The sequence below is a fragment of the Ruditapes philippinarum genome, unplaced genomic scaffold, assembly GCF_026571515.1.
Source record: "Ruditapes philippinarum isolate M1 unplaced genomic scaffold, ASM2657151v2 ctg2728_1_1_1_1, whole genome shotgun sequence".
Classification (NCBI taxonomy): Eukaryota; Metazoa; Mollusca; class Bivalvia; order Venerida; family Veneridae; genus Ruditapes; species Ruditapes philippinarum.
The window spans coordinates 70,377-94,315 of NW_026863876.1; the positions used below are offsets into that span (position 1 = coordinate 70,377).

The 23,939-nt window shown below is 32.4% G+C and overlaps 1 protein-coding gene across 1 annotated transcript; it reads left to right on the top strand.

Annotated features, from left to right (window-relative positions):
- Positions 1-1,001: 1,001 nt before the first annotated feature.
- Positions 1,002-20,012, top strand: LOC132723615 (uncharacterized). The gene is made up of 14 exons (XM_060708377.1): positions 1,002-1,203; positions 2,240-2,482; positions 3,140-3,308; positions 3,666-3,793; positions 4,728-4,884; positions 5,429-5,541; positions 6,213-6,344; positions 6,919-7,125; positions 12,430-12,678; positions 13,881-14,090; positions 14,831-15,016; positions 16,082-16,267; positions 16,960-17,071; positions 18,814-20,012. Exons 1-14 carry the CDS (start codon positions 1,149-1,151, stop codon positions 19,001-19,003), a joined length of 2,337 nt encoding a protein of 778 aa, XP_060564360.1. The 5' UTR covers positions 1,002-1,148; the 3' UTR covers positions 19,004-20,012.
- The last annotated feature ends 3,927 nt before the right edge of the window (positions 20,013-23,939 follow it).

The following is a 23,939-nucleotide window of genomic DNA, read 5'->3' on the forward strand; positions in this document are numbered from 1 at the left end:
CAATTAGGAAAACATCACTATTATCAGTATTATTATATAATAATAATAAGATCATAATAATAAGATCAAGGGTCTCTATAAATACAAGGTGAATATTTGTCTGTTTTTTTATATCTTCGAACAATATTTGAGTTAATTTTAAAACCTACATCCTGCTAACGTATGCTTTGTTAAATTTTCACTTTCAGAGAAAAACAATTTGAAATGACAACAATTTTCGATAAAATGAAACATTTGGTAGAAAAAGTCACCGCATATTCGCACATTTTTAAGCGTTAGAAAGTCATTTAAGATATGGTTAATTAACACCACCATTTTGTCATTAAAAATTCAAAACCATGGGTTCCAATGCTATTCTTTCTAAGATATAAGATGTTATAGTTGCCATGTCTAAGATAGAGTAACTTTATCAACAGTCCACGGTCTTTTAAGGTAACTATGACAACAGATTGTCAGGAAAGTTTGATCACATGAAAAACAGTTAAATAAAACATTTTTGAGGTTCTTGTGTAAAAAGTAAGAAATGTCCATTTGAGTTACGCAATAAGTGATAGCACTTTCCTTTAAACTGCATGTTAACGGGAATTTTCATCTTAGTTGAATTTATGGTCATTTGAAGCTTCATTCCCTGCTGTGATTACACATGATTGTGACAGATTATATCCGAATTAAAATATATATATACATAAAAGTTTCCCAAACTCTATATAACTGAACCATACATACAATAAGCATGAATTGAAAAACATGTTATAAGCTCATATCTAAGATTTACTATTAAGAAAGTCTTGAATTATGTGAGAGCAGCATAATAGAAAATATGTAATAAGTGTACAAAGGATTCAATTGGAAAAAAACTTGCCCCATTGATAATATGGAAAAATCATCGGCTGTTTATTTTTGTAAATGCTATTTTTAGACACGCGCAACAGATCGTTCGATTTAAACATATAAATATCTACCCGTCACGCAGTGAAGATCACTAAAAGAATTGGAAATAATACATGTTCACATTTATTTAAAACAGTTTGGCACTCCTTTGTAATTCTATTACACGTCTATATAAATATCTGATATAATAATATGCGTAATTATACCATACTAAAAATTTAAGACGAACAATTTTCAAGTTGAAAAATCAAATCAGTATGGGGTGCATATTCTATTTTATTTTCATAATTGGATTTATATTTCTACTGAAAGGTAATTATATTAGACTCTTCATTAAAAACGCGTTTATTGTACTTGTCTTTTTTATTTTCCTTCTTTTTTTTTATAGATTTATACATTAAATGGCAGGTTTTCATTAAGAAGAAACAGTCGATATTGAAACCGAAAATAAAGAGATTGTCAATGTCCGGAAAAGAAAACTATCAGATATAAAACGCGTGATATTAATTTTTTTTAATCATGAATGTGTTTGTACAAAAGAAAACCGGATAAAATTACAATTAAACGCCGTTATACATTATGTATTTCACAATTTTAACTTGCTTAATAGCTTTTAAAGAACTCGTTTGCTTTCAAGTTTTTAACTTTTTTTCAGTTGTTTAAATTTTTTTTTTATTTTGTTGTTGTTGTTTTTATCTTTTGATTGAAATTTTTAAAATAAAAAGAATTCTGAAATATATCCAATTTCCACCTCATCAAACGAAACGCACCTTGTTAGTTTTATTCTTTGATTCAACAAAAAGAAATTTAATGTTACCCCTTCCTTTCAAAATGGATAGAATACTGCAATATCCAAGCTACACAAGGTAGTGCTATTTATTCTACGCGAATGTAACGATACTTTAAGAGAACTTACGTCATGAGATTATGACTGCACAATCTTTTGTACTTTCTAAAAATATCTATATCATACTGAGAATATTCATTTATTTTAATCGAATATTACAAAATAAACTTCTGATCATTTTCATATCACGAGATTTTCTGTTTATTTTATATAATTTCTCTTTTTTTATAAAAAAAAATGTTTGCTTTGATAATCAAATAGTGATTATAGTTGATTCACTTTCTGTTTCTTGATTGATATGAAATTAGAAGAAAGTAGTCCGGCAAGAGACCAGTGAAAATACGGAAATTATGAAATGGCAGTGATATTTTACACTGGAAATTAAGGAAATGAAAATATGCATTTTGTTTCATCAATATTTCCATCAAATGTTCTAAATATTTCACTTATAAGTAGATAATAAACATTTATATATGGCCTTATACTGTCTTTTTTTCCCAGGAAACCAATGTATCGACGAATCTATTATACTGATTACTGACAGCCACAATAAAGGACTATATGGAGTATCGTCTAAAACTAACACAATCTACTCTATCGCCGTCAAGAGAGTTTCAAACCCTATAGCAATAGATTATAACGAAATGAATGAAAGAATATACTGGAGTGACGTCATGCTGAATGAAATAAGGAGCACGTCCATTAGCGGGCATGATGACGTCATAATAAGGAGTCTCGATAATGGTAAGTATAAAGCTAAATTGAATTACGTAAACAAAGCAAAGCTCGGCTAAAGTTTCCCAAAACCAATTAATCGCTTCGTACCTTACTGTAAACAAGAAGTTTGAATTTTTTTATTTGCATAATGATTTTTACGTAAGTGTATTATGTTAGTGACTAAGTTAAGTTAAAATCTAACACTGAAGAGCTCTTCAAGCGAATTTAACAATCGAAAGCATGCATCTGTGTTATTTTTATACAAATACAAAGTGACAATCGTTCATATGGTTTTTAATTATTAAAAGCTCCGGTTTAATAATTCGTGCATATTTAAACGTCGTTTCCATGCATGCATGTATATTCACAACCTCATTAACTTCGTGTCATATATGTAGGCTCATTTTTTCGCTTATGTAACATCATGTTGTTTGTTTATGCATAAAAAATACGCCTTTTGTTAATGCATATAAGCAACGCTGTATTGTATTTTTATCATCAACACTAAATTGTATTTTTATCAGCAACACTAAATTGTATTTTTATCATGCATATTCATTTCGTCGATTCTATTCATGCATATCAATTACGATTTGTTCTATTTGCACGTTAAAAGCGCCGTGTGAAATGAATTTAAACCATTTTCTTTTAATACTATTATTACCCATAAAGCTGTTATTTAAGGTTCGATTCCTGACGGACTGGCGGTCGATCCCGTTTCCAAGCTTTTGTTTTATTCAGACGCAGGGAACCACCTTATAGCATTAATGGAATTAGATGGTTCTAATCATGCAGTTATTGTAACCAAGGACATCGACAAGCCAAGAGCAATTATACCTGATCCTGTAAATGGGTAATTCTGAATTTATATTTTTCATATATTGGTTAAGTTATTTCACTTTTCGGATGCCCATATCTGCCAAAGTATTCCGGATGTAAAGACCTTAATGTACTTTGGAGAAAATCGGAAACACACTGACCGGTAATTTAAGTAATTTAAGTAACAAGGAGTTGCTCTTTGCCACCACTCATTAAGTTCCTTTTTACCACTTAATATATTACTGCAGTGAAAAATCAATTTTTACAATGAAAATACAAAAAAAAATTAAAAAACGCATTTTATTTCATCAATATTTCTCAATATTTCATTTATAAGTATATAATTAATGTATATAACCTAATAATTTTGTTACATTCTATTTTGTTGCAGGAAAATATACTGGTCTGACTGGGGAGTACCCCCAAAAATAGAGACCGCCAATTATGATGGTACTAATAGAAAGGCTCTGATTACATCCGGGATACTTTGGCCGAACGCTTTAACAGTAGATTTTGCAGGTAAATGCATATGTTAAAACATATTGCACATTCCAACATCTTTCATGAACATTCAAAACAGCACTAGTATCGCTAGGTTCCCAACTTTTTTTACAAAACTTTACTAACAGAGGTCCATGATCTTAGAAATAGAAAATTAAAACAAAACTTTGAAAGATCAATAGGGGACTTAACAAGAAACAATATAATAAAGGTTATAAAAATATGCTTGAACATTGACAATAAGTGCCATTTTAGCCCGATCTGAGCTTAAAATCGTTTTACTTGCACAATAAAATGGAGAAAAATAAGAAAACCATTATTCTGGAAAACTGAAGTACGAGAATGACCACAAGTTATTGAAATTGACCTACATCAAATGACAATTTTTTGTTTAGGATCCGTGAAATGACAAGTTAAATGCTAACCGCCGTATACACACATGTATATGCGATGTTACACACTTCAAAATTTTAAATCCGGTGCTAGGGGGCTTAGAGGGTAGCTTGCAAATACCACTACCGTCTGTTAAACCGAGCTTGCAACATTTTCAATTTTACCCTTTTGAGTGTTCTTTAGGGAATCATTTTGTATGTAAGTATGAAACTATGTCAATGTTTATGGCCATGATTCAATAAACTAGTAATTTCAAATTTTAATATCTTGATGAATACAGTGACTGAACCAGTTGTTCTTAAATGATATGTATGTGTTACATGTTTCTATTTGTCTTGACCTTTGTATATCTTTGCGTATATTATTGACAATTTTTGTCTCGAGCATATGAACAAATTGTAGCTATGACAACTGGACCATATAAGAGTAAACCTAAAATGACATTTCCGAACTCAAACCAATTGTGGTGAGACACTAAATAGGGGATAATACATGTGTACATTTGAAGTCAGTGATTTCAACGACTTGGGAATGAATAACAAATGCTATCTTGTTTCAGATCAGTGGATGTACTGGGGAGATGCAGGAACTCACAACATTGAGCGAGCTAGATTAGACGGCTCTGAGAGGAAAGTTATTTTCTATAATGCCAATTCACATTACTTTTCGATGCTCCTTTACTCAAACAATCTGTTTTATACCGACTGGCAACACAGGTAGGAATTTTATCTGTTTTAAAAAAAACAATTCACTGTAAAACTTTGTTGAAATAAAGCACACTTTAACACTGTACTTATTGAAAAAGATATTTGAATCTACTCTTTGCTGATATGCAGACGATTTTATCTTCATGAGCAACAAGTACCGCGGGTTGTTTGCGCAATCATAATTTTATTTCTAGAACATGCGCCGCTTTTCAATCAATGGCACGTAAATGTCATATTAAGTTTCTATGATCACCTTATAAGCAACACTTGTGGATGTTAAAAAAAATTTCATGCAATGGCAAAAGTCTTTGTTACATGATGTATGCTGGTGTCAAAACGACACAGGAGACATCCTTTATTAATCATTGCCGTCCTTATAAATTCGCATTCAAATCAATACGACCTTTTTTCAGTTGTCTCGGGTTGTCTCGGGCAACGTATTTTAAGCATTTGGCCACTGCAAAGAATGCCTTCTCAGTTGTTATCGCTGCAGACATAAAGTTTGATTCTTCTTTATATTTAGAAAATCACAAAAAGACATGTACACTTTCAGATCAATCATGGCAATTTCCGTTTCCGGTGTCGGCGTGTCTTCGAACATTGGAAATGATTCATTTTCCAGACTTAATGATATTTCTCGTTTGAAACCAAAACCAGCGTATCCAGGTAAGTACTGTAGTAAAGTTAACAGTAGAAACCGGTTCAACAAAATGAAATAGTTGTAAGGTAACAGCATTTTCACATGGAAATTATGAAATGTTTTGCAGGGCTTTCCTATTTCCTAGAAACGCAGACAATTTATGCATGATTTATACATGTACGATTGATCACCGCCGACTTTCCGCTCCTCATTGGTAAGAGTTCATAATCTTAAGACAAGCAGCTGCAAATTGTTTTGTAACAGTGATATTGCCCATTCGTCCATGGCGCCACTTAACTATTTTTTCACTATTCCCTAGAATAACATCCGCGTGAATTTAAACAGCATAGGCAATACATGTAACTGATGCATAAACTGTCTGAGTTTGTTATATACTTAACCCGATTTCAACATAGACTATATTTTTAAGTTTATATAGAAATGTTGTTTGCATCAAATCATTAAATATTTGTGTAAGTTATTATGCATTTATCATTATATTGTCTGGTAAATTAAGCATATAGCATATAAACACACTATGTTTGGTGGATAATGTCATGTATAAAGCGCTTAACCTTGTTGAAATCATTACGTTTTCATAGCAATATTCTTTCGATAATATTGTCTAAATGAATTACTGTCCATTTGCAAGTTTTATATATATTTTAATTGGCAACTTTGTACTGTTTTTATTTAGAAACAAATGCTTGCACGAAGAATAAAGGCGGCTGTAGTCACATCTGTATACCAAGACCAAAAGGAAATCATGCTTGCCTATGTCCAACAGGTTTTACTCTGAAAGATGATTCATTTTGTATAAAACCCAAAGGTATTCTTTTTTTAAATTCTTATGTTTCCATTATTCTTCAGAATGTAATTTATATATATTATATGTTTCAACGTTAACCTTGTGTTTGAAAACGATATTCGAAACACTTATATCAGAACAAAGTTTTAATAATATATTCTTAGAACTTTCAAAGTTACAAAGGCATGCTGTATCGTTTACCCAAACCTTATTTAAATTAACCTTATGTTCATTCTTTCGTTTTCATGTTGCGCTGAATTAGGTATACATTTCAAAAGATTGACTTTTATTATGGTGATTGGCAAATAACTGATGATAACAAATGTTCATAGTACTTAATTCACATGTCGGTTAGTTATTTTGATTACTGATTAAGTGCACAAGGGGGATAGTTGCTGGATACCGATATTTCACATATTCATTTTCCACGTTTTCAATTTTGCCATCTTAAGTGAACTGTAAATTTCTATAAGGACTCATTTATTATCTTTCACTAAACTGCCTATATTATTATTAACTCATATATAATCTATTTTATTTATTACTTCATTAATTATTATTCCTTACGAAACATCTTCTATCCATAAAAAAATAGAACAAGAAAAGAGTGTTACATGTAAGCCATTGAAGAGACACAGCAAATTTACCACTATTTTACCAAAAGAGTGTCTGACACATGCTTCGCCAGTTGGAAAGATTTGCAAGATTCAATGCCCGGATGGCTTCCTATATGGTGGTACTCTAACTGATATAGAATGCAAAGCTGATGGACATTGGAATGCTGACGTATCCCTCTGCTTTGGTGAGTAATACTATAGAAAATATGTAACATTATGATATTAGAGAATAAGTATTAACTTGTAGGATTTTATGATAATTTTGATCTGTCCCAAGGTAATAACATAAGCCTTTGTTTACATAACAAAGATTAATAACAATGCAAAAAAAATGGTAAGACAAATTGAAGCCCTATGAATAAAACAGAAAATAAAACGTCATATTTGCATTTGCCTTGCTAACGCAGTAGGCAGAGCGTGTGTTGTGTTAATGCTTTGGGGGTTTTAGGTATCTTTTTCTTATTTGACAGTTTTGTTTCCAATAGTTACACATGCTAGATATAGAATATTTTTGTATAAGGGTTGATAGGCACTTGTATAAAGTTAGAGAAAACGTCAAACATCAGGAAAAAGCATTATTAGAAATGTAAAAAATAAAATGAAGTAAAGTGTGTTATATATTGATCCTTATATTCAAATTATTAATGTTTCATAATCGTGTGACTGTGTTAAAAAAGCTTGATTTTTTAATTTTTAAATTAAATTTTCTAAAAGAAATTTAAAAAAAAAACAATTAAAAACAAGAAACAGTTGAACCGGGTGATGCTCCCCGAGAAGGTTTTGGACACAGGAAAGTACAACAAATGACAGAGGGCAAAAACTCCAAAATTATGCAAGGCGGAGTAATGTTTTTTTGGGGTTGTTTTGCACTGCACTTCTATTCAATAAGATCTATCTATCTATAAAGTTGCCTCGTGATATCTCTTATAGTTTTAGAGTTATGTCCCGGGTAAAATTAAAAGTGTAAAAATGAACAAAGGGCAATAACTCCAAAATAAGACAAGGCTTTGTTTAGGTTCTTTAAGCATTGCAGTTCTATCCAATGATATCTAGCTACCTACACAGTTTCATGATATATCTAATAGTTTTAGAGTTATGTCCCGAACAAAAGTCAAAAAGTAAAAATAAACAAAGGGCAATAACTTCAAAATAAGGCAAGGCAGAGTAATGATTCTTTAGCTCTGCACACCTACTCAATGAGATCTATCTACTTACAAAGTTTCAGTTGATACCTCTTATACTTTTAAGAGTTATGTCCCGGACAAAGTTCAAAGTGTAAAAATAAACAAAGGGGAATAATTCAAAAATTATGCAAGGCAGAGTTACGGTTCTTGTGCACTGCACACCTTCTCAATGAGATCTATCTACCTACAAAGTTTCATGTTGATACCTCTTGTTGTTTCAAAGTTATGCCCCGGAAAAGAAAAGCGGACTGACGGACGGACGGAAGGACGGACGGACGGACTTTCCAACATTTTGGGTTTAGGGGCTATTTTCTTTGTTATTTTCTTTGTTTTCTTAACGGCTACTAGCCCATAAATCCTTTGATCACGGAATGAACCTATTGTTCTCTTTTGTTCTCTTTACTGTTATATAGTCACTAAACCCAAAATGGTTGATCGGATGGACGGACGGACGGACAAGGCGGCGACTATATGCTCTCCCGAATTTTCGGGGAACATAAAAAATGGCCGAGTGGTTAACTCTTCGGACTAGTAATCTAATGATCGCTAGCCGCATGGGTTCAGAACCAGACTGGGGAGAGTCGTTGTTTCCTTGAGCAAAAAAACTTTACACTCATTGCTTAGTACCTGGTTTGGTTCAGGAACGGATTCAAAAGTGCGTTTATAAGCGTATAGCTTCCTGAACAATCGAACTAAAGTTAACCCTGTATAAACCAAAAGTTAACTACTGGACATGTCGCCGCTTTCTTAACAAAGATGGAAACAAAAACGAAATATTTTTTTTATAGAAATAGAGATTTACAAGAACAAAGTATATATCAAATGATCATACAAAAAACAGACAAAGTAAATTAAAAAATGGGAAAACACAAAAACAACATCATCATTATTTCATTACTGAACCTATGAGTGTAATAGTTAGAAGTTGCAGTGACGTTTATTTACCAAGCCACTACGACAGTCACATTCTTATTAGAATGAAACTATATATACTTGTTGACACTTTCAATCTCGGAGGATATGCAGACTTACCCTTGAAAGCACCTTTAAGACCAAATTATCATCCCAGGACAAAAGTTGCTACTACTGAAACAATTTTATTTGTTAGCAATTGATGTCTTGTGACCTATGTAATTCAATGGTAGGATACTACGTCATCGCGCACCTGCTAAATGCTCCCACTTGGACCATTTTTTGTCGACTCGAAGGTAAAATACAATTTTATTATAAGAAAACGTAAGAGTATTAAAAAATCATGCAGCGCACCAAAGAATGGCTATAGTACTTGAGATAATTGTAAAAAAAGATTATAGATTTATTGCCTGGTTTAGGCCTGAAAACGGGATAAGTGTTTTTCTCCGAATGCTCCCACTCGGACTTCTCCCGAAACATATATGAAATAAGGTTGAAAACCTTCTTTAAAATTATTTTTAACGTATCGGAACATAAACCGAGTCATGTATACCCATTATTCTTTATTAGTTTCAAATATTTCTATTCAAAAGCCAGTCTTTTAAAGTTTTTTTATGAAAATGGAAAATGCTCCCACTCGGACTCGATTTCAGAGATGCTCCCACTCGGACCCAAATTTATACATTTTGAAAGCACATTGCTGTGTTAGCTTTTATAAAAAAATAAGAAAACAAAGATCATAGTTATTTCTTTATCACAGTCTTTACCATATTTTGGTAATTAAAGATCATGTAAGTTATATTTCAGGCTGTTACCAATTGAAATTGTCTATAAATTAAATGTATTAATATTTATGGTACTAAACAATTTTCAAACATAAAGGAATATGTAAGATACGTACTGCAAATGCTTGTCCACATTATATGTAATCATTAAAATATACATGTATGCATAATGCATTCATTTCTTTTTGAAAGATTCAACTTACACTTAATAGAAAATATATTTCTAATTACCTCCCTTTATGAAATGTAAATTCGGTATTATCTTTACAAATAATGCTTTTCGGAACATACAATATTGATAAATCTTCATTTGAGCATTATTTTTATGAATAAAATCATAGAAAAAGGATTTCAGGATATTTGAATGACGTTTAAATAATAACAATAAAACAAGAAGGAATCACAGACAGCAAAATTCCCCGCCATAAGGAGGAAGTACATTTCAAAGGGGAAACCTTTGTAACTCTTACATACGTGAAAAAATTCCAAGTAATGATATTCGTGAAAATTAATGAAAAGTTATAGCCTAGACATAATAAATCATGACAAAAATAACACTCCCATGAAAAAAAAACACAGGAAAACAACAAAGAAGCATTAAGTGAACACGTCTGGTCCTTATGCTCTGCTATTCACTTCTATTAAACATGTTCAATATAAAGTTTTAAGTTTATATCTCAAATAACTTTAGAGGTATGGTCCTTGCAAACTAATGATAGTGAATAAAAAGAGCAATAACTCCAAAACTGGAGAGTTGTCATTCTTGTTTGCGGTATTTTACTTTATTGAAATCTATTCTCCAGTGAAATTTCAGATGAATTGATCCTTTATGACACATTGTCCAAAAATTAACGCAAAAAACTGAACAAAAGACAATTACTTCAAAGAACTATTGTTCTTGTGTTTTCTAAAGTATTCCTCCTCAATGAGATATATCCACAGTTGGTATCTAAAATATTTGCTCCAGCTTTGCCGTGCCAAGATGTACGTCCTGCCTTGTGCTTCCTTACGTCGCAATGTGGTTTATACCTTTTCCCATACTGGTCACAAATACAAATACTTTCTGCAAAACAAAACGTTATTAAATTTTTAAAATGTATAAACAATTTGTTTCTTATTTAAGCGGCACTTTTAAACGAGGAATTGTTTCAACACAACTTTTTTCCCTTATACTTATCCTCTAAGAAGACATATTTACGAGACTGTTTAGTAATTTAAATATTAGTATCGTATTTTAAAAATGCTGTTTCATTGAATTATTACTGATTATATGAATATATGAACGTGAATTTAAAGATATTTTGAAAAAAATAATAATATCTTAAGACAGCAATGTGCTTTCAAAATTTGTATATATTTAGGTCCGAGTGGGAGCATCTCTGAAGTTGAGTCCGAGTGGGAGCATTTTCCATTTTTATAAAAAGAATTAAGAAAAACTGACTTTTGAATAGAAACATTTGAAACTAATATAGAATAATGGGTATACATGACTCGGTTTATGTTCCGGTACGTTAAAAATAATTTAAAGAAGGTTTTCAACCTTATTTCATATATGTTTCGGGAGAAGTCCGATTGGGAGCATTCAGAGAAAAACACTTATCCCGTTTTCAGGCCTAAACCAGGCAATAAATCTATAAACTTTTTTTACAATTATCTCAAGTACTACAGCCATTCTTTGGTGCGCTACATGATTTTTAAATACTCTTACGTTTTCTTATAATAAAATTGTATTTTACCTTTGAGTCGACGAAAAAATGGTCCAAGTGGGAGCATTTAGCAGGTGCGCGATGACGTAGTATCCTACCATTGTAATTGTATATAATATAATATGTTGTCTAATGGACCAGTCTGGTATACTGGCTTTGTGAAATAAAGATATGATATTATTACCTCTCATATTTTGTGAATGTTAATTTCCCATAGGCCACTGGGAGTTATTTTTACTGTTAATGCAAGTGTACCATGTGACTAAGAAATGTTTGTTTTTTTTACCTTAAACGGTCTTTATTGTAGACATAGATAGCTGAGATTTAATTTTTTACATAAATCATTGAGTGGTATGAACACATCTTGACACATACAGCTTCCTTTAGTTAGGAGTCATATCCGTTGCAATTGTTATAAGGTGTCTACAAAAAAGTTCCCAAAAGGGCTATATTCGTTAAGAGCCATATGCAAAGTAACGTAAAAACTATATCAAACAAAAACGAGATTTTCTCAGGAATTTCACGATTTTCCGAATTGTTAAGGTATTACATTTCAATGTTTTCTTGCGTACACGTGTAAATTAACGGATTTATTGGCTAGAAAGTTAAAAACACACAAACACGCGCCGAGAAACTGTTGCACATTCTTTTTAACATGCTAGATTCGGGGCGCCTTGGAGAAATAGGTTACTGCAATAACGGTCCCAGCAACTTTCTTATAAACTATATCATAACAAAAACATTGGTGATAGTTATTGTAATATTAAGTTGTCATCATGCCACAGTAAATAATCGGAAAGAGGAGTCATGGTTAATGCGAGAATAATAGTTTTATTTCTCTTTCCAAAGACCAATGTTGATTCTGTCTTATGGTTTTATTTTTATATAATTATATATAACAGACGCAACACCTCCAGTTTTTCATAACTGTTGCGGTTATCGGGAAATGGTAATGGACGAAAAAGGCGAAGAACTGTTCACTGTTACATGGGACGATATCTATGTTACGGATAATAGTGGCATTCGGCCGACTTCTTACGCTTCAATACCAAGTGGTAGTACTTTGCCAGCGGGTGACCACACAATTAATATTTTTGCCATCGATCAAGCAGGTCTCTTTGCAGGATGTCAATTTACATTGAGTTTAATAGGTAGGTGTAAACAATAGAAAAATATTTATAATTCTTAAAACTCTTAAATAATGCACTATTCAGCACTTGTTTGGTAACCAAATCATATACTGGTACAGATAGAGAGAAATAAAGAATATCTAAAGAACGTACAAATAGGCAAAATTGAAAATGTTGCAGGCTCGGTTAGATTAAGCCTGTTCATGGACGGTAGTGGAATGTTCAAGTTACCGTCCACGCCCCCCCCCCCAGCACCGGCTTAAACAGTATTCAACATGAAACATGAACTGGTAAAATTTAAAATTTTGAAACATCCGCAGATGTGTTCAAATGGCGGTTATCATGGAAATTTCAATGTGAAACGTTAATGCCATTCCATGAAAAGCAATGTATGGTCCCCAAGTAAAAGAAACAAGACTGTTCTAGAGGATTAGGGCAATAAGGCAAATTGGTTCTAAAGGTTTGATTCCTTTAAATGGTATTTATTAGTCCAGAAATGATTTCTTTAAATTTTACAATTTCTTGTGGGCTTTTAAGTATTGAGAGTTGAATACCACTCAACCCGGTGCTAGGGGTCGTAAGGGATGTTGCACTTATACATTATCCCATATCATGTACAGACTCAATGAAATCGGGTCTGCAGTTTTCAGGTAATGTTGTTGTGGTTTATGCTTCCGAGGGATCACTTTGTTTCCAGATTTTTTTCCTAATATTTAGCACAATTGTTTCTTTGTTATAATATTCTGTTTTAATTTTTTTCTTAACGTTTATGTGTGTAAATGATTATATAACTTCACTATGTATTGGCTGGGAAAATGGAATACAAAATAAAGTATTTCCTTGTAGAATTATAGCAAAAGAAAAGTACAAATACAAACAACAAAATAACACAACATTGTTCCTATATTACAAAATTTGATTTTTGATGTTTTTTGTTTGTTTTTAAAGTTTTGTCAGTTTTCGCAATTTCCGTTTACATTAAACTTATACAACTTATACTCGGTGATATTCACATGAAAACGGATAAGCTTAGAAAATTAAAATTTTCATACTTGTTTTCAATTTATCTACGTACAAAGCACGTTATCAAGCAAGTATACGAGTATCTATCTTCATACATCTATAAACATGTTTTCGTCATAGAAGACGTGGCATAGAAATGCCGAGTGACGCTAATTATTCATGAAAACAAGTATATATGTTTACTTTTCGCTGATTTTCAGTTCAGCGATGTGGAGACGTCCCTCTTACAAGTCGAGGCTATATTGTATCCGGTGATTGCCCGAATTATTATGGAGCAAAATGCCAAATTGCATGCGACACCGGGTACCAGTTCAGCTCCAACACAAAAGTGGCAACCATAGAATGTGACCTTGACGAAAACAATGAGACGCTATGGAGGCTGGGGAAAGATAACAATTTCTCATGCATTCGTATGTCCTTAAAATTATGAAATACAATGCACCATTAATAAACTGTCAATGTCAGTTTGCACTTTATTTCACATGTTGTCGTAATGTTATTTTGTTTTCCTAACACAAAAAAACAATGAATTTTGTTGTCATTTCTAGACCAATCCTCTTAGATCAGTTTGATACTTTCACATAACTTAATATATTTAGGTTATTAAATAGTGAATTGTACAATACGAATTAATTTCGGCAGCTTGAAGAACCAATAATAGAACACAAGATGAGTCTAGCTGTGTATTCCCGTATTGCACTTGCACAATGTTTAACAACCTGTTTATTCTATATCTAAATTATATTGAGGAAGCATAAAATGTGACTTCCGCAGTACGTAATTAAAATTTATTCAGACAAATTAGTCGTAAACTGATTCCATCGTTGACGTGACATGGAAAGGTCAAACGCATACTGAATAACAATAATGGATAGTACAAACATTTTGTGAAAAAATATCTGCATTTATACATGTATGTGATCGAGGCATATGATTTTTTTTATCTTTTAAATGAAATCAAACAAAATTAAATTTATTGATCAAGATGTCTTAAATGATACAGCATTCAAAATGGCCATATATTGGATGGCCACATAGTACAATTTGGATATAGAACAATTTATCACAATGAAGGGTCGTGACCTTTTCAAAGGAATACTTTCAAAATGATTTTTATCATATTATGTTATTCTACTCTATCTATTTACAGCAATTACATGCCCCCCTATTCTGACATCTAATACTGAAATAACCGGTTGTTCAAAGCCGCATTATTTTGGATCAATGTGTGAACAAACTTGTAGTAAGGGCTTCGAAAAAGTGAGTGGAAACAGCATCAGAATTTGTAAATCGGGCGGCTCTTGGTCAGGGGAAGATCTAAAATGCCAGGAAAAAAGTATGCATTTTGTTTGTAATTTTCAAACACTGCTCAACTTATTAAGAGCATGTTATTTTCAATGTATATATGGTTCAGCATTAGATATTAAAGGGAATTAACTGAGGTTTTTGGACAAACCATGACTTGAAATAATTTTGCGAAATTATTTTTTTTCCTTTGATGTAGATCCAGGCCAATAACTTGTGTGAGTATTCACTCACTCCGTTTTCAGGAATGATTATTTATGATTATTTGTAAGGAAATGATACCTAGAAGAAACATTTGGCCAGCAAATACAGGGTATGAGATTCGATGTGGACAGCTTCTTTCACTCCATTAATTGTCTTAAGTAATGAGATTGATTACTGACAAAAACAGACAGCTCACCACTGCAATTTCACATGTTGTCGTAATGTAATTTTGTTTTCCAAAAACAATGAGTTTTGATGCAATTTTTAAACCAGTCCTTTAAGATCTTTTGATACTTTCACATTACTTAATATGTGTAGGTTATTTAAAAGTAAATTGTACTATACGAGATAATTTTCGGCAGCTGGAAGAAACCATAAAAGGCCACAAGATGAGTCTAGCTGTGTATTCCCGTATTGCCTTCGCTCAATGTTTAATAACCTGTTTATTCTATATCTTAATTATAATGAGGAATTGCAAAAAAAGTTTTACGCAAGACGTTAGTAAAATTTATTCAAACAAATTATTTGTAAACGGCTTTTATCGTTGTCATTACATGAAAATGTCAAACCCACTCAAATTTCCAACACTGAATAACAATAATGGATGTTACAAACATTTTGTGAAAAAAATATCTGCATTTATATGTGATCGAAGCAAATAAAAAAAAATACTTTTTTATCTTTTAAATGAAATCAAATAATAATTTATTGATCAAGATATCTTAAATGATACAGCATCCAATATGGAAATATATTGGATAGCCACATAGAACAACTTATAAGCAGCGATTTGATATAGCACAGTATCTCAATTTACTGTCATGAACTGTTAAAAGGAATTTTTTCAGAATCCTTTTAGCATATTATGTAATTCTACTTTATCTATTTATAGCAATTACATGCCCCCCTATAATGACATCTAATACTGAAATAACCGTTTGTAAAAAGCCGCTTGATTTTGGATCAGTGTGTGAACAAACTTGTAGTAAAGGCTATGAAAAAGTGAGCGGGAGCAGCATCAGAATTTGTAAATCGGATGGCTCTTGGTCAGGGGAAGATCTAAAATGCCAGGAAAAAAGTAAGCACTTTGTAATTTTCCAACACTGCTCATGTCATTAAGAATACGATATTTTCAATGTATATGGTTCAAAATTAGACATTAAGGGGAATTCACTGAGGTTTTTTGACATGCCGTGACTTGAAATGATTTTGCGAGAAAATGTTTCTTTTGATGTAGGTCCAGGTTAGTGATTTGTGTGAAAATATCTGATTATTCGCTTCCTCCGTTTTCAGGAATGATCATTTAAATACTTTGCGCAGCGTTCGCGTAGTCGTTGCACTATCACGTGCGTCTTTTTTTCTGCGCTTCAACGAGGCTTTTGGGGATTTCTTTTAATTCTTAGACGTTTTTTATAAAAAAAAGATTATTTACTAGTGAGCCATTGAAAAATGATGTGATATTACCGGAGAAAAATAAAATTTTTTTTATATTATAAATATTTTAAAGAAAAAATTTTTATCAAAATTTTTCATATTATGACAATCGAGTATTAAGAGGCTTTTGTAATTATTCTTGAGAGTAACGACTTTTGTGAGACAAATATTATCTGCATTTATTTAATATGATCATGGTAAATCATAACACAATTCTTGTTCTTTAAAATGAAATAAAACAATGTTTAATCTATTGCTAATGAAGTCTTAAATTGTGTTTAAGAATTTTGAATGAACGGTATAAATGTATGACCAACCATTGTGTGTTTTCAACAGATTCCGATGAAAATTTTCATCTAACAAACAACGGCATTCTCATTGGAGTTGCGGTTATAATTACGTCATTTCTGCTGTTGAATTGTGGAATTTTGGTCTATTTACGAAATTTGTAAGTAACATTTAAATAGCATGTTTTTATTTTTCCCGTCTAGCTCTATATATCGCTCTCGAAAGTTCAACCTAATTTTTTTGAAAGCAAATATGCTATTCTTTTGTAAGAGTAGTTTCTAAAATCTGGAAAAAGAATGATTCCTACGAAGCTTTAAAAACACAATTTCACAAAAATTACAGACTCGGTTTGTTTGAGTCTGTACATGAGGGATAATGAAAAACATAACATCCCTCCCTAGCTCTAGTTGACACTGACACTGCACTGTATTAAGGTCATATGGAGACTTTAGAGCAGAATGGTGGAAGCAGACCTCAGGTACCCCTGTGCATTATTTCAATTAAGAGCGAATACCAATGTATAACCTTTGACAAACATTTTTCGCGCCTTATATGGATCCTTTCATATAGAAAACCAAATTGGAACGCTATTCGGCGAATTGTACATCATCAAGGTGGGTGCGCTATACTGAGACAAATATGCGCATCGTCGAATAAAGCTATCATGATCAAAATGATGATATATATAAAAGATAACAATGAAACCTGTTTTTGACGAATGAAACATGAGCAAAATAAAATGAGGCTATTCCTTGTGTGCTGTTTCTTCATGCTAAGATGTTTCTCTGTAATATCTCAGATATGGTTTTACCACTCAGTGTGGGCTTTTAGGGTCGTTAAATGTCAAATGTCCGTCCAAATTTAGTTCGTTAACACTCTTCTGGTCATATATTTACCTCAATTGTTACCAAACTTGGTCAGACTGTTTGCGGCAGTGATTGCTCCAATAAGTTCGAACATGAGTCTTCCCGGATAAAATACAAGGTCATAGCTAGAAACAGAAAATAGAAAAAATCTTCTAAACACTCTAGAAGCTACTAATTTTATCCAAATATCCTGGAAATTGGTCAGAAAGATTGTTTTGATAATTTCTATCTCAAGTTTGTATATTTGTTATATTGGACAAAAACTAGGTCATACAGCCCAAGTATGTAAAATCTTGTTCACACAGTAGCGGCTACTGTTTTGGTCAAAATACACTAGACATTTGTCAAAAAGATTGTTTGGCTGATTTCTAGGTCAAGTGTGAATATGCGTCTTTTGACGTCAAAACTACGTCACACAGCCTATTATGCAGCTTAACACTCTACAGGCTACTGCTTCGGTCCAAAAATCCTTAACATTTGTCAGAAAAATTATTCAGGTGATATCTAAGTCAGGTATTGGTCATCTAGTGTCTAAACCTATGTTACACAGCCCACATATGGAATAACCTTGTTAACACTCTAGAAGTAACATTTAAGCCTAACTATCCTCCAAATTAATCAAAAAGGGTCTTCGGATGATTTCTAGCTCAAGTGCAAATATGAGTAATCTGGTAAAAAGGCTAGGCACACAGCCCACTATATATCAAGACCTTGTTAAAACCCTTGATGAAACATTTTCACCTTAAATATCTTGGAAATGTTGATGCTTAACTGTGTACATGATTGATCTCGGGTCAAAAACCAAAGTTACACATGAACCTTTACTTAAAGAAAACAATGAAATTCAAATGATGTAGTTTTTGTTTATCATAAAATTCGAAATAAAAAAAAACATTGAAAACCAATGCGTTTATTGTATGAATTACGGAAACTAACAAGGAATGTTAACGAAAATAAATCAGTCTCAGGAAAAGATTTCCAAACAATACGCCTTCAATTTCATAAATAAAATGAATTTCATTTATATTTTTTGCAGGGGTGGAAAAATCGATACTAGTGTTGAAAGTAAAACCTCCTCTTTACAAAACCAAAATGGACACTCAGAACCACAATGTGGAACAAGTTTCGAAAGAAAAATTTCCTCTCCACAAAATCCACTCTCAGATTCACAACCTTTAACTCAGCGTGGGGTAGAGGAAACATTTAAAAAAGAGGAATACACGTGATAATAACAATTCAACTTCATAATTTTTATTTTGTTTTTGTTGTCTTTATTTTTTGTTGTTGGTTTTTTGTTGTTGTATATTTGCTGTTTGTTGTTGTTTCGTAACGACAGTCTTTTGATATATTGTTACTTACACAAAAATGTAAATGGTATTTTCTATTTCTAAACAATTCAAAATGTAGTGCATAAATGGTATAGATTTTGAAGGCAATGACCAAGTCAAAACGTTCCAAAACGAAAGGTAGACCTAGCCAACCAAAGATGCAATTTTCAAACATTCCGCGTGTTTCAGTGGTCAAGCCGATAAAATTTGTGTTGATGAAAAAAATACATATTGAAATATAAAAAGATAAACAGTTTAAGAGTATGTGAGTGAATAACTACGTAAATTAAGATAAACATATATATTATGGGGAAAGAAAAGCGTACAATGAATGTGGAAGGAAAATTCGAAAAGAATAGTAAAAGTGACAGCAATGAATCTTGTAATAGTAATAAATTGTCTGTCTTAGAAAAACAAAAAAGTCATACAGATTGGGGAACTGGTAACGAATTTGTAGTATTAATTACGTATTGACAATTGTCCTGTGGACACTTCAGACATATATGATGACACAGGGAAGATATTTACCCTGTTTAAATGGAAGATAAACACAAATGAAAGTATCTGTATTTAACTACATTTAACAACATTTTACTACATTCAATATGTAGTTCTCTGAAAATAATACATTATCCTTTTAACAAAATAAATAAAATGTAGATATCTGTTATTTATATATGTATTTCATATCTTCGTACTTGTTTCATAGTTTGGGAACCTTTCTGTTGTATCGTATGTAATTGGTGTGCAGGTATTAGTTACCCGTGCTCCAGAGCATGCCCATTAATTGGCTCATTTTGCTGGGGTTTACTTGTTGTGATGGCAGAGAACTGGAAAGCGATTGAATTATAATATTCAGATACTCATTCATTGGCTATTTTATCTGGGGTATCATATTGTGGCAACAGGGAAAGTGTTTTTATTATTGACTATGATACAAAAGAAAAGTAACATCAAAACACTAATACTCGGGGATAAGCCCCCTCGTACAATTAGAAAGCGCTCTTTCTATTATTTAACTGTTTATTCATCTACCGTTTGTTGATTTAATGTGACATTGTAATAAAATAGTGATAATTACTAATTACAAACGTTTATTTAAAATGCATAATAATTATTGTAAGTGTGATTGTGTATATTTTTACATATATTTTAAGATTATATTACGTAAATTGATCAATGTAAACTGATCTATGTATTTTAAGATTGTCTGTGATAATATATGACCTCTGAACATTGCAAAAATATTCTGTTCTGTTCTGTTATGTTATGTGATAAGGTGTTTCTTTTTGTAATAAATAAAAAAATAGCCGCTTCGTGTCAAACTTGTTTGAATAATTCAATAAGCGAGGTGATACATATAAACTTTACTTGAATAGGTATATGATAAATATTAGTGAAATATCAATAGTAAGTAGTAAGGTATAAATTGGTGAAAGAAATCATACGTTATGGGCAATGATATACGTTATGGGCAACGGCATACGTTAAGGACAACGGTATACCTTAAGGGAAACGGTTATCAGTTATACTCAGCTCTTCAGGTATATATTCCTAGAAAACAACCATTTCTTTAGCGAATTCTCAGAACCGATCTGACACACAGTGCCTGCATACAGATTCAGAAAAACGACGAGTACTTGATATTTTTATTGGTAAATCTTACAATCTAATATGCAATGTATCAAGCGGAGTTTATTACCTATACAAAACACAACATAATTATGTACATATTAAATGTGTAAACAGTATCTATAGCTTGGGTTTTAAACATAAGAACAGTATCTCTTTCTTGCCTAGTGTTTCATAAATTAATTTAAAACATACTTTCTTTTTTTTTCACTTTTAGCTTTCTTTTCAAATTGGTTGATTTGGTCGAGTTGATTTGTACCCCGTTTTTTCTGCTGGATGCTTTTAATAACTTCTCTGAAGTTTAACAATAGTTGATCTCCAAAAGTACTAGTGGAATGCAAATAGTTCATAATAGCAAATCGTTCTTTTTGTGGTGTAACGCTAAGTCCTCCTCTAATCGATCACATTGAAAACAGTCTAAAGCTAGAATAAGGAAGTCCACATTGAGAAGCGATAAGAAGTTCTCAATATTACAACACGGCGAACTTAATAATTTAAAGAAGCGTTTAAGATCTTCTGCACATGGTTTGTCTAATATCAATTCAAACAAGGAAATCAGAATTGCTGCAGCAATACTGTCCGTCAGAATATTTTTTCAGGATTCCGTGATAAACTGCATTTCATAAATCGCGATCTTCTCATTAAATTTTCCATTATACAAGTCACTTCTATTTATGTGTTTTTCTACCTTTTAAAATCTCTGCAGTAGTAGCAAATTAAATTCACACTGTACGTACATTTCATGCATCCGTTAAAGCACTCGAATTCCACCTTAATGCTGCATCCATGAATTTGGAACGTTTCATTAAATTTGTATTTCTTATGCTGAACAATTAACGACCTTTCTTGTGAATGAACACTTACTGCGCTTCGGTGACTTTTGAAAGTTTTTTGAAAAAAACTCGACTGCTCACCCACCATTACCACCACCAACATTACCAACACCACCCATTCAATGAGTAAGTGCAATTTCACAATGAATGAAAAACGTGATGAAACAGAAAATTTAATTTTGAAATATGTTGTCTCACCATTCAAATATGAAAACATCGTTATTTTACCCTTTTAACCTTGTATCATTAATTGATAAAAAACATGTCATGGGACATTGTACCTCAATAAACTTCAATGTGCGTGTGTATACATTGAAGATGATGAAATTAATTTATGAAATAAATGTAGAAGCTTGTTAAAAAACTTGGTCAGTAGAATTTCTGCGGACGTACATAATCATAGAAAGTCAGGCGCCTAAGCCTCCGCTTTTCGAAACTACGTTGTTATGCGCGTAGCAATTAGTTTCACTGTTTTTTTGTGTGTCCAGGTGAGTGAGAAAAATAATGAATCCCTGGGTTAGATAGAGGATAGGGAAATCCCAACGCCAAGGCTCGTTCCCTATGGAAAATGACAAAATAAAAAATTCTCTGAAAGTGATTTTTTTCTTTTGATATATCCTTTAAATAACAATAGTTATCTTTAAAACTTCATTAAATGCCGTTTTATTTTTAAAATAACATTTCTACAACATTAAAATTTTTGGCCGCCAGGCCGCTGGGCCGCCAACTTAAAAAAAATGACAAAATAAAAAAGTTCTCTGAAAGAGATTTTTTGTTTTAATATATCCTTTAAATAACAATAATTATCTTTAAAACTTCATAAAATGCCGTTTTATTGTCAAAAAAATTTCTACAACATTAAAATGTTTGGCCGCCAGGCCGCTGGGCCGCCAACTTCACGCCGCCAGACCGCTGGGCCGCCAACTTCACGCCACCAGGCCGCTGGGCCGTTAACTTCACGCCGCCAGGCCGCTGGGCCGCCAACTTCATGCCGGCAAGCCGCTGGGCCGCCAACTTCACACATCTTGTTATATATCAACTCATTGACATGAAATGCTTTGTCTTAAAAAACTATTTTTACCGTTATAGTCGAAGGTAAAAAAGAGGGTTTAATCGTATCTCAAAGCGTTTTTTAAATACGGGTTTCACGCAAATATAGTCACGTGTCGTGACCTTGAAAGAATACAATTATAAGACACTCTTTATCTAGTTTTTGTAGGTGTGTATTTGACTGATTTCACGCGACACTAGTTTTTTTATCTAGTTTTTTAGGACGGAGAGGGGTATGTCTTTGACTAATTCACATGACCTCAGATTCCTGTTTCAACACCTGACTGATACGGTGTGACATTGAGTAATTCTTGAAGAACAAAAGATTGATACCTACACAGTTCATGTTTCATGACACATAAATTATATGGTAAAGCATTAAGTAATTCTCAAAGAGCTACTTACTCACGCATTATTTATTGAATATTTAACTCATATTTTATAAGTTGAATGTAACTGCTCTTTTCATCATGTTTAAGCCTCTTCTTGGGTTAAGAAGAGGCGTCTGGTTACTATATCAGCCACTTTCTTCTAGAACACGTTCACACATGTTTTAGCATCATTATACACTACGTAACTGTTTTCGAAATAACTAAGCAAAATGGAGGATGGAATAATGAATAAGTTTTTAGATATGTTTGGAAAAATGTCAAAATGGGGACAGTTGTCTAATACAAGTTTTACACAATACTTGACAGATGAAAATAAACATTTAAAATCAGAACTTCTGTCTTTCAAAACAGAAGCCAGAAAAAGACAGGAGGAGTTGAGTGATGAGCTGACTAAACAAAAACTGAAAAACAAAGCACTCGAAGATAGCATCATGCGAAAAAATGCTAGTTTTGCCGTTTCTGACAGGTTAAACTCTAATGGAAGCATTAGTTCAACCACCAATGGTATGATGTCATATTTTCCAGGGACTACTTCAACTGTTACTTCTGACAGCATCAACCTTAACAAGGATGCCAGCTTTTCCTCGCCCATAAATGATGTATCATCATATACACCATCGTATGCATCGCCGTATGTTCCAGGGTCTTTTGAGCAAGCTACTGACAGTACTAATTTTAGTATCAACATCAGCATTACAATAGTTCAGTCTCGATGTAATAAAAAGGATTCACCAAGGATTTTGCCGCATCGTCAGTAAGATATTGCCTTATTTGACCAATCTGTCGGATGTGCATATAGCATGCTCGGGAGACACTGTTTACATGAGTATTCATTCCTAGATGAGAGAGATTGATTGTCGGAACCGATAAATAAATTGTGTAAAATGCGCAATTATGAACAAGGTGGTTGAACGAGAATATTGGCTG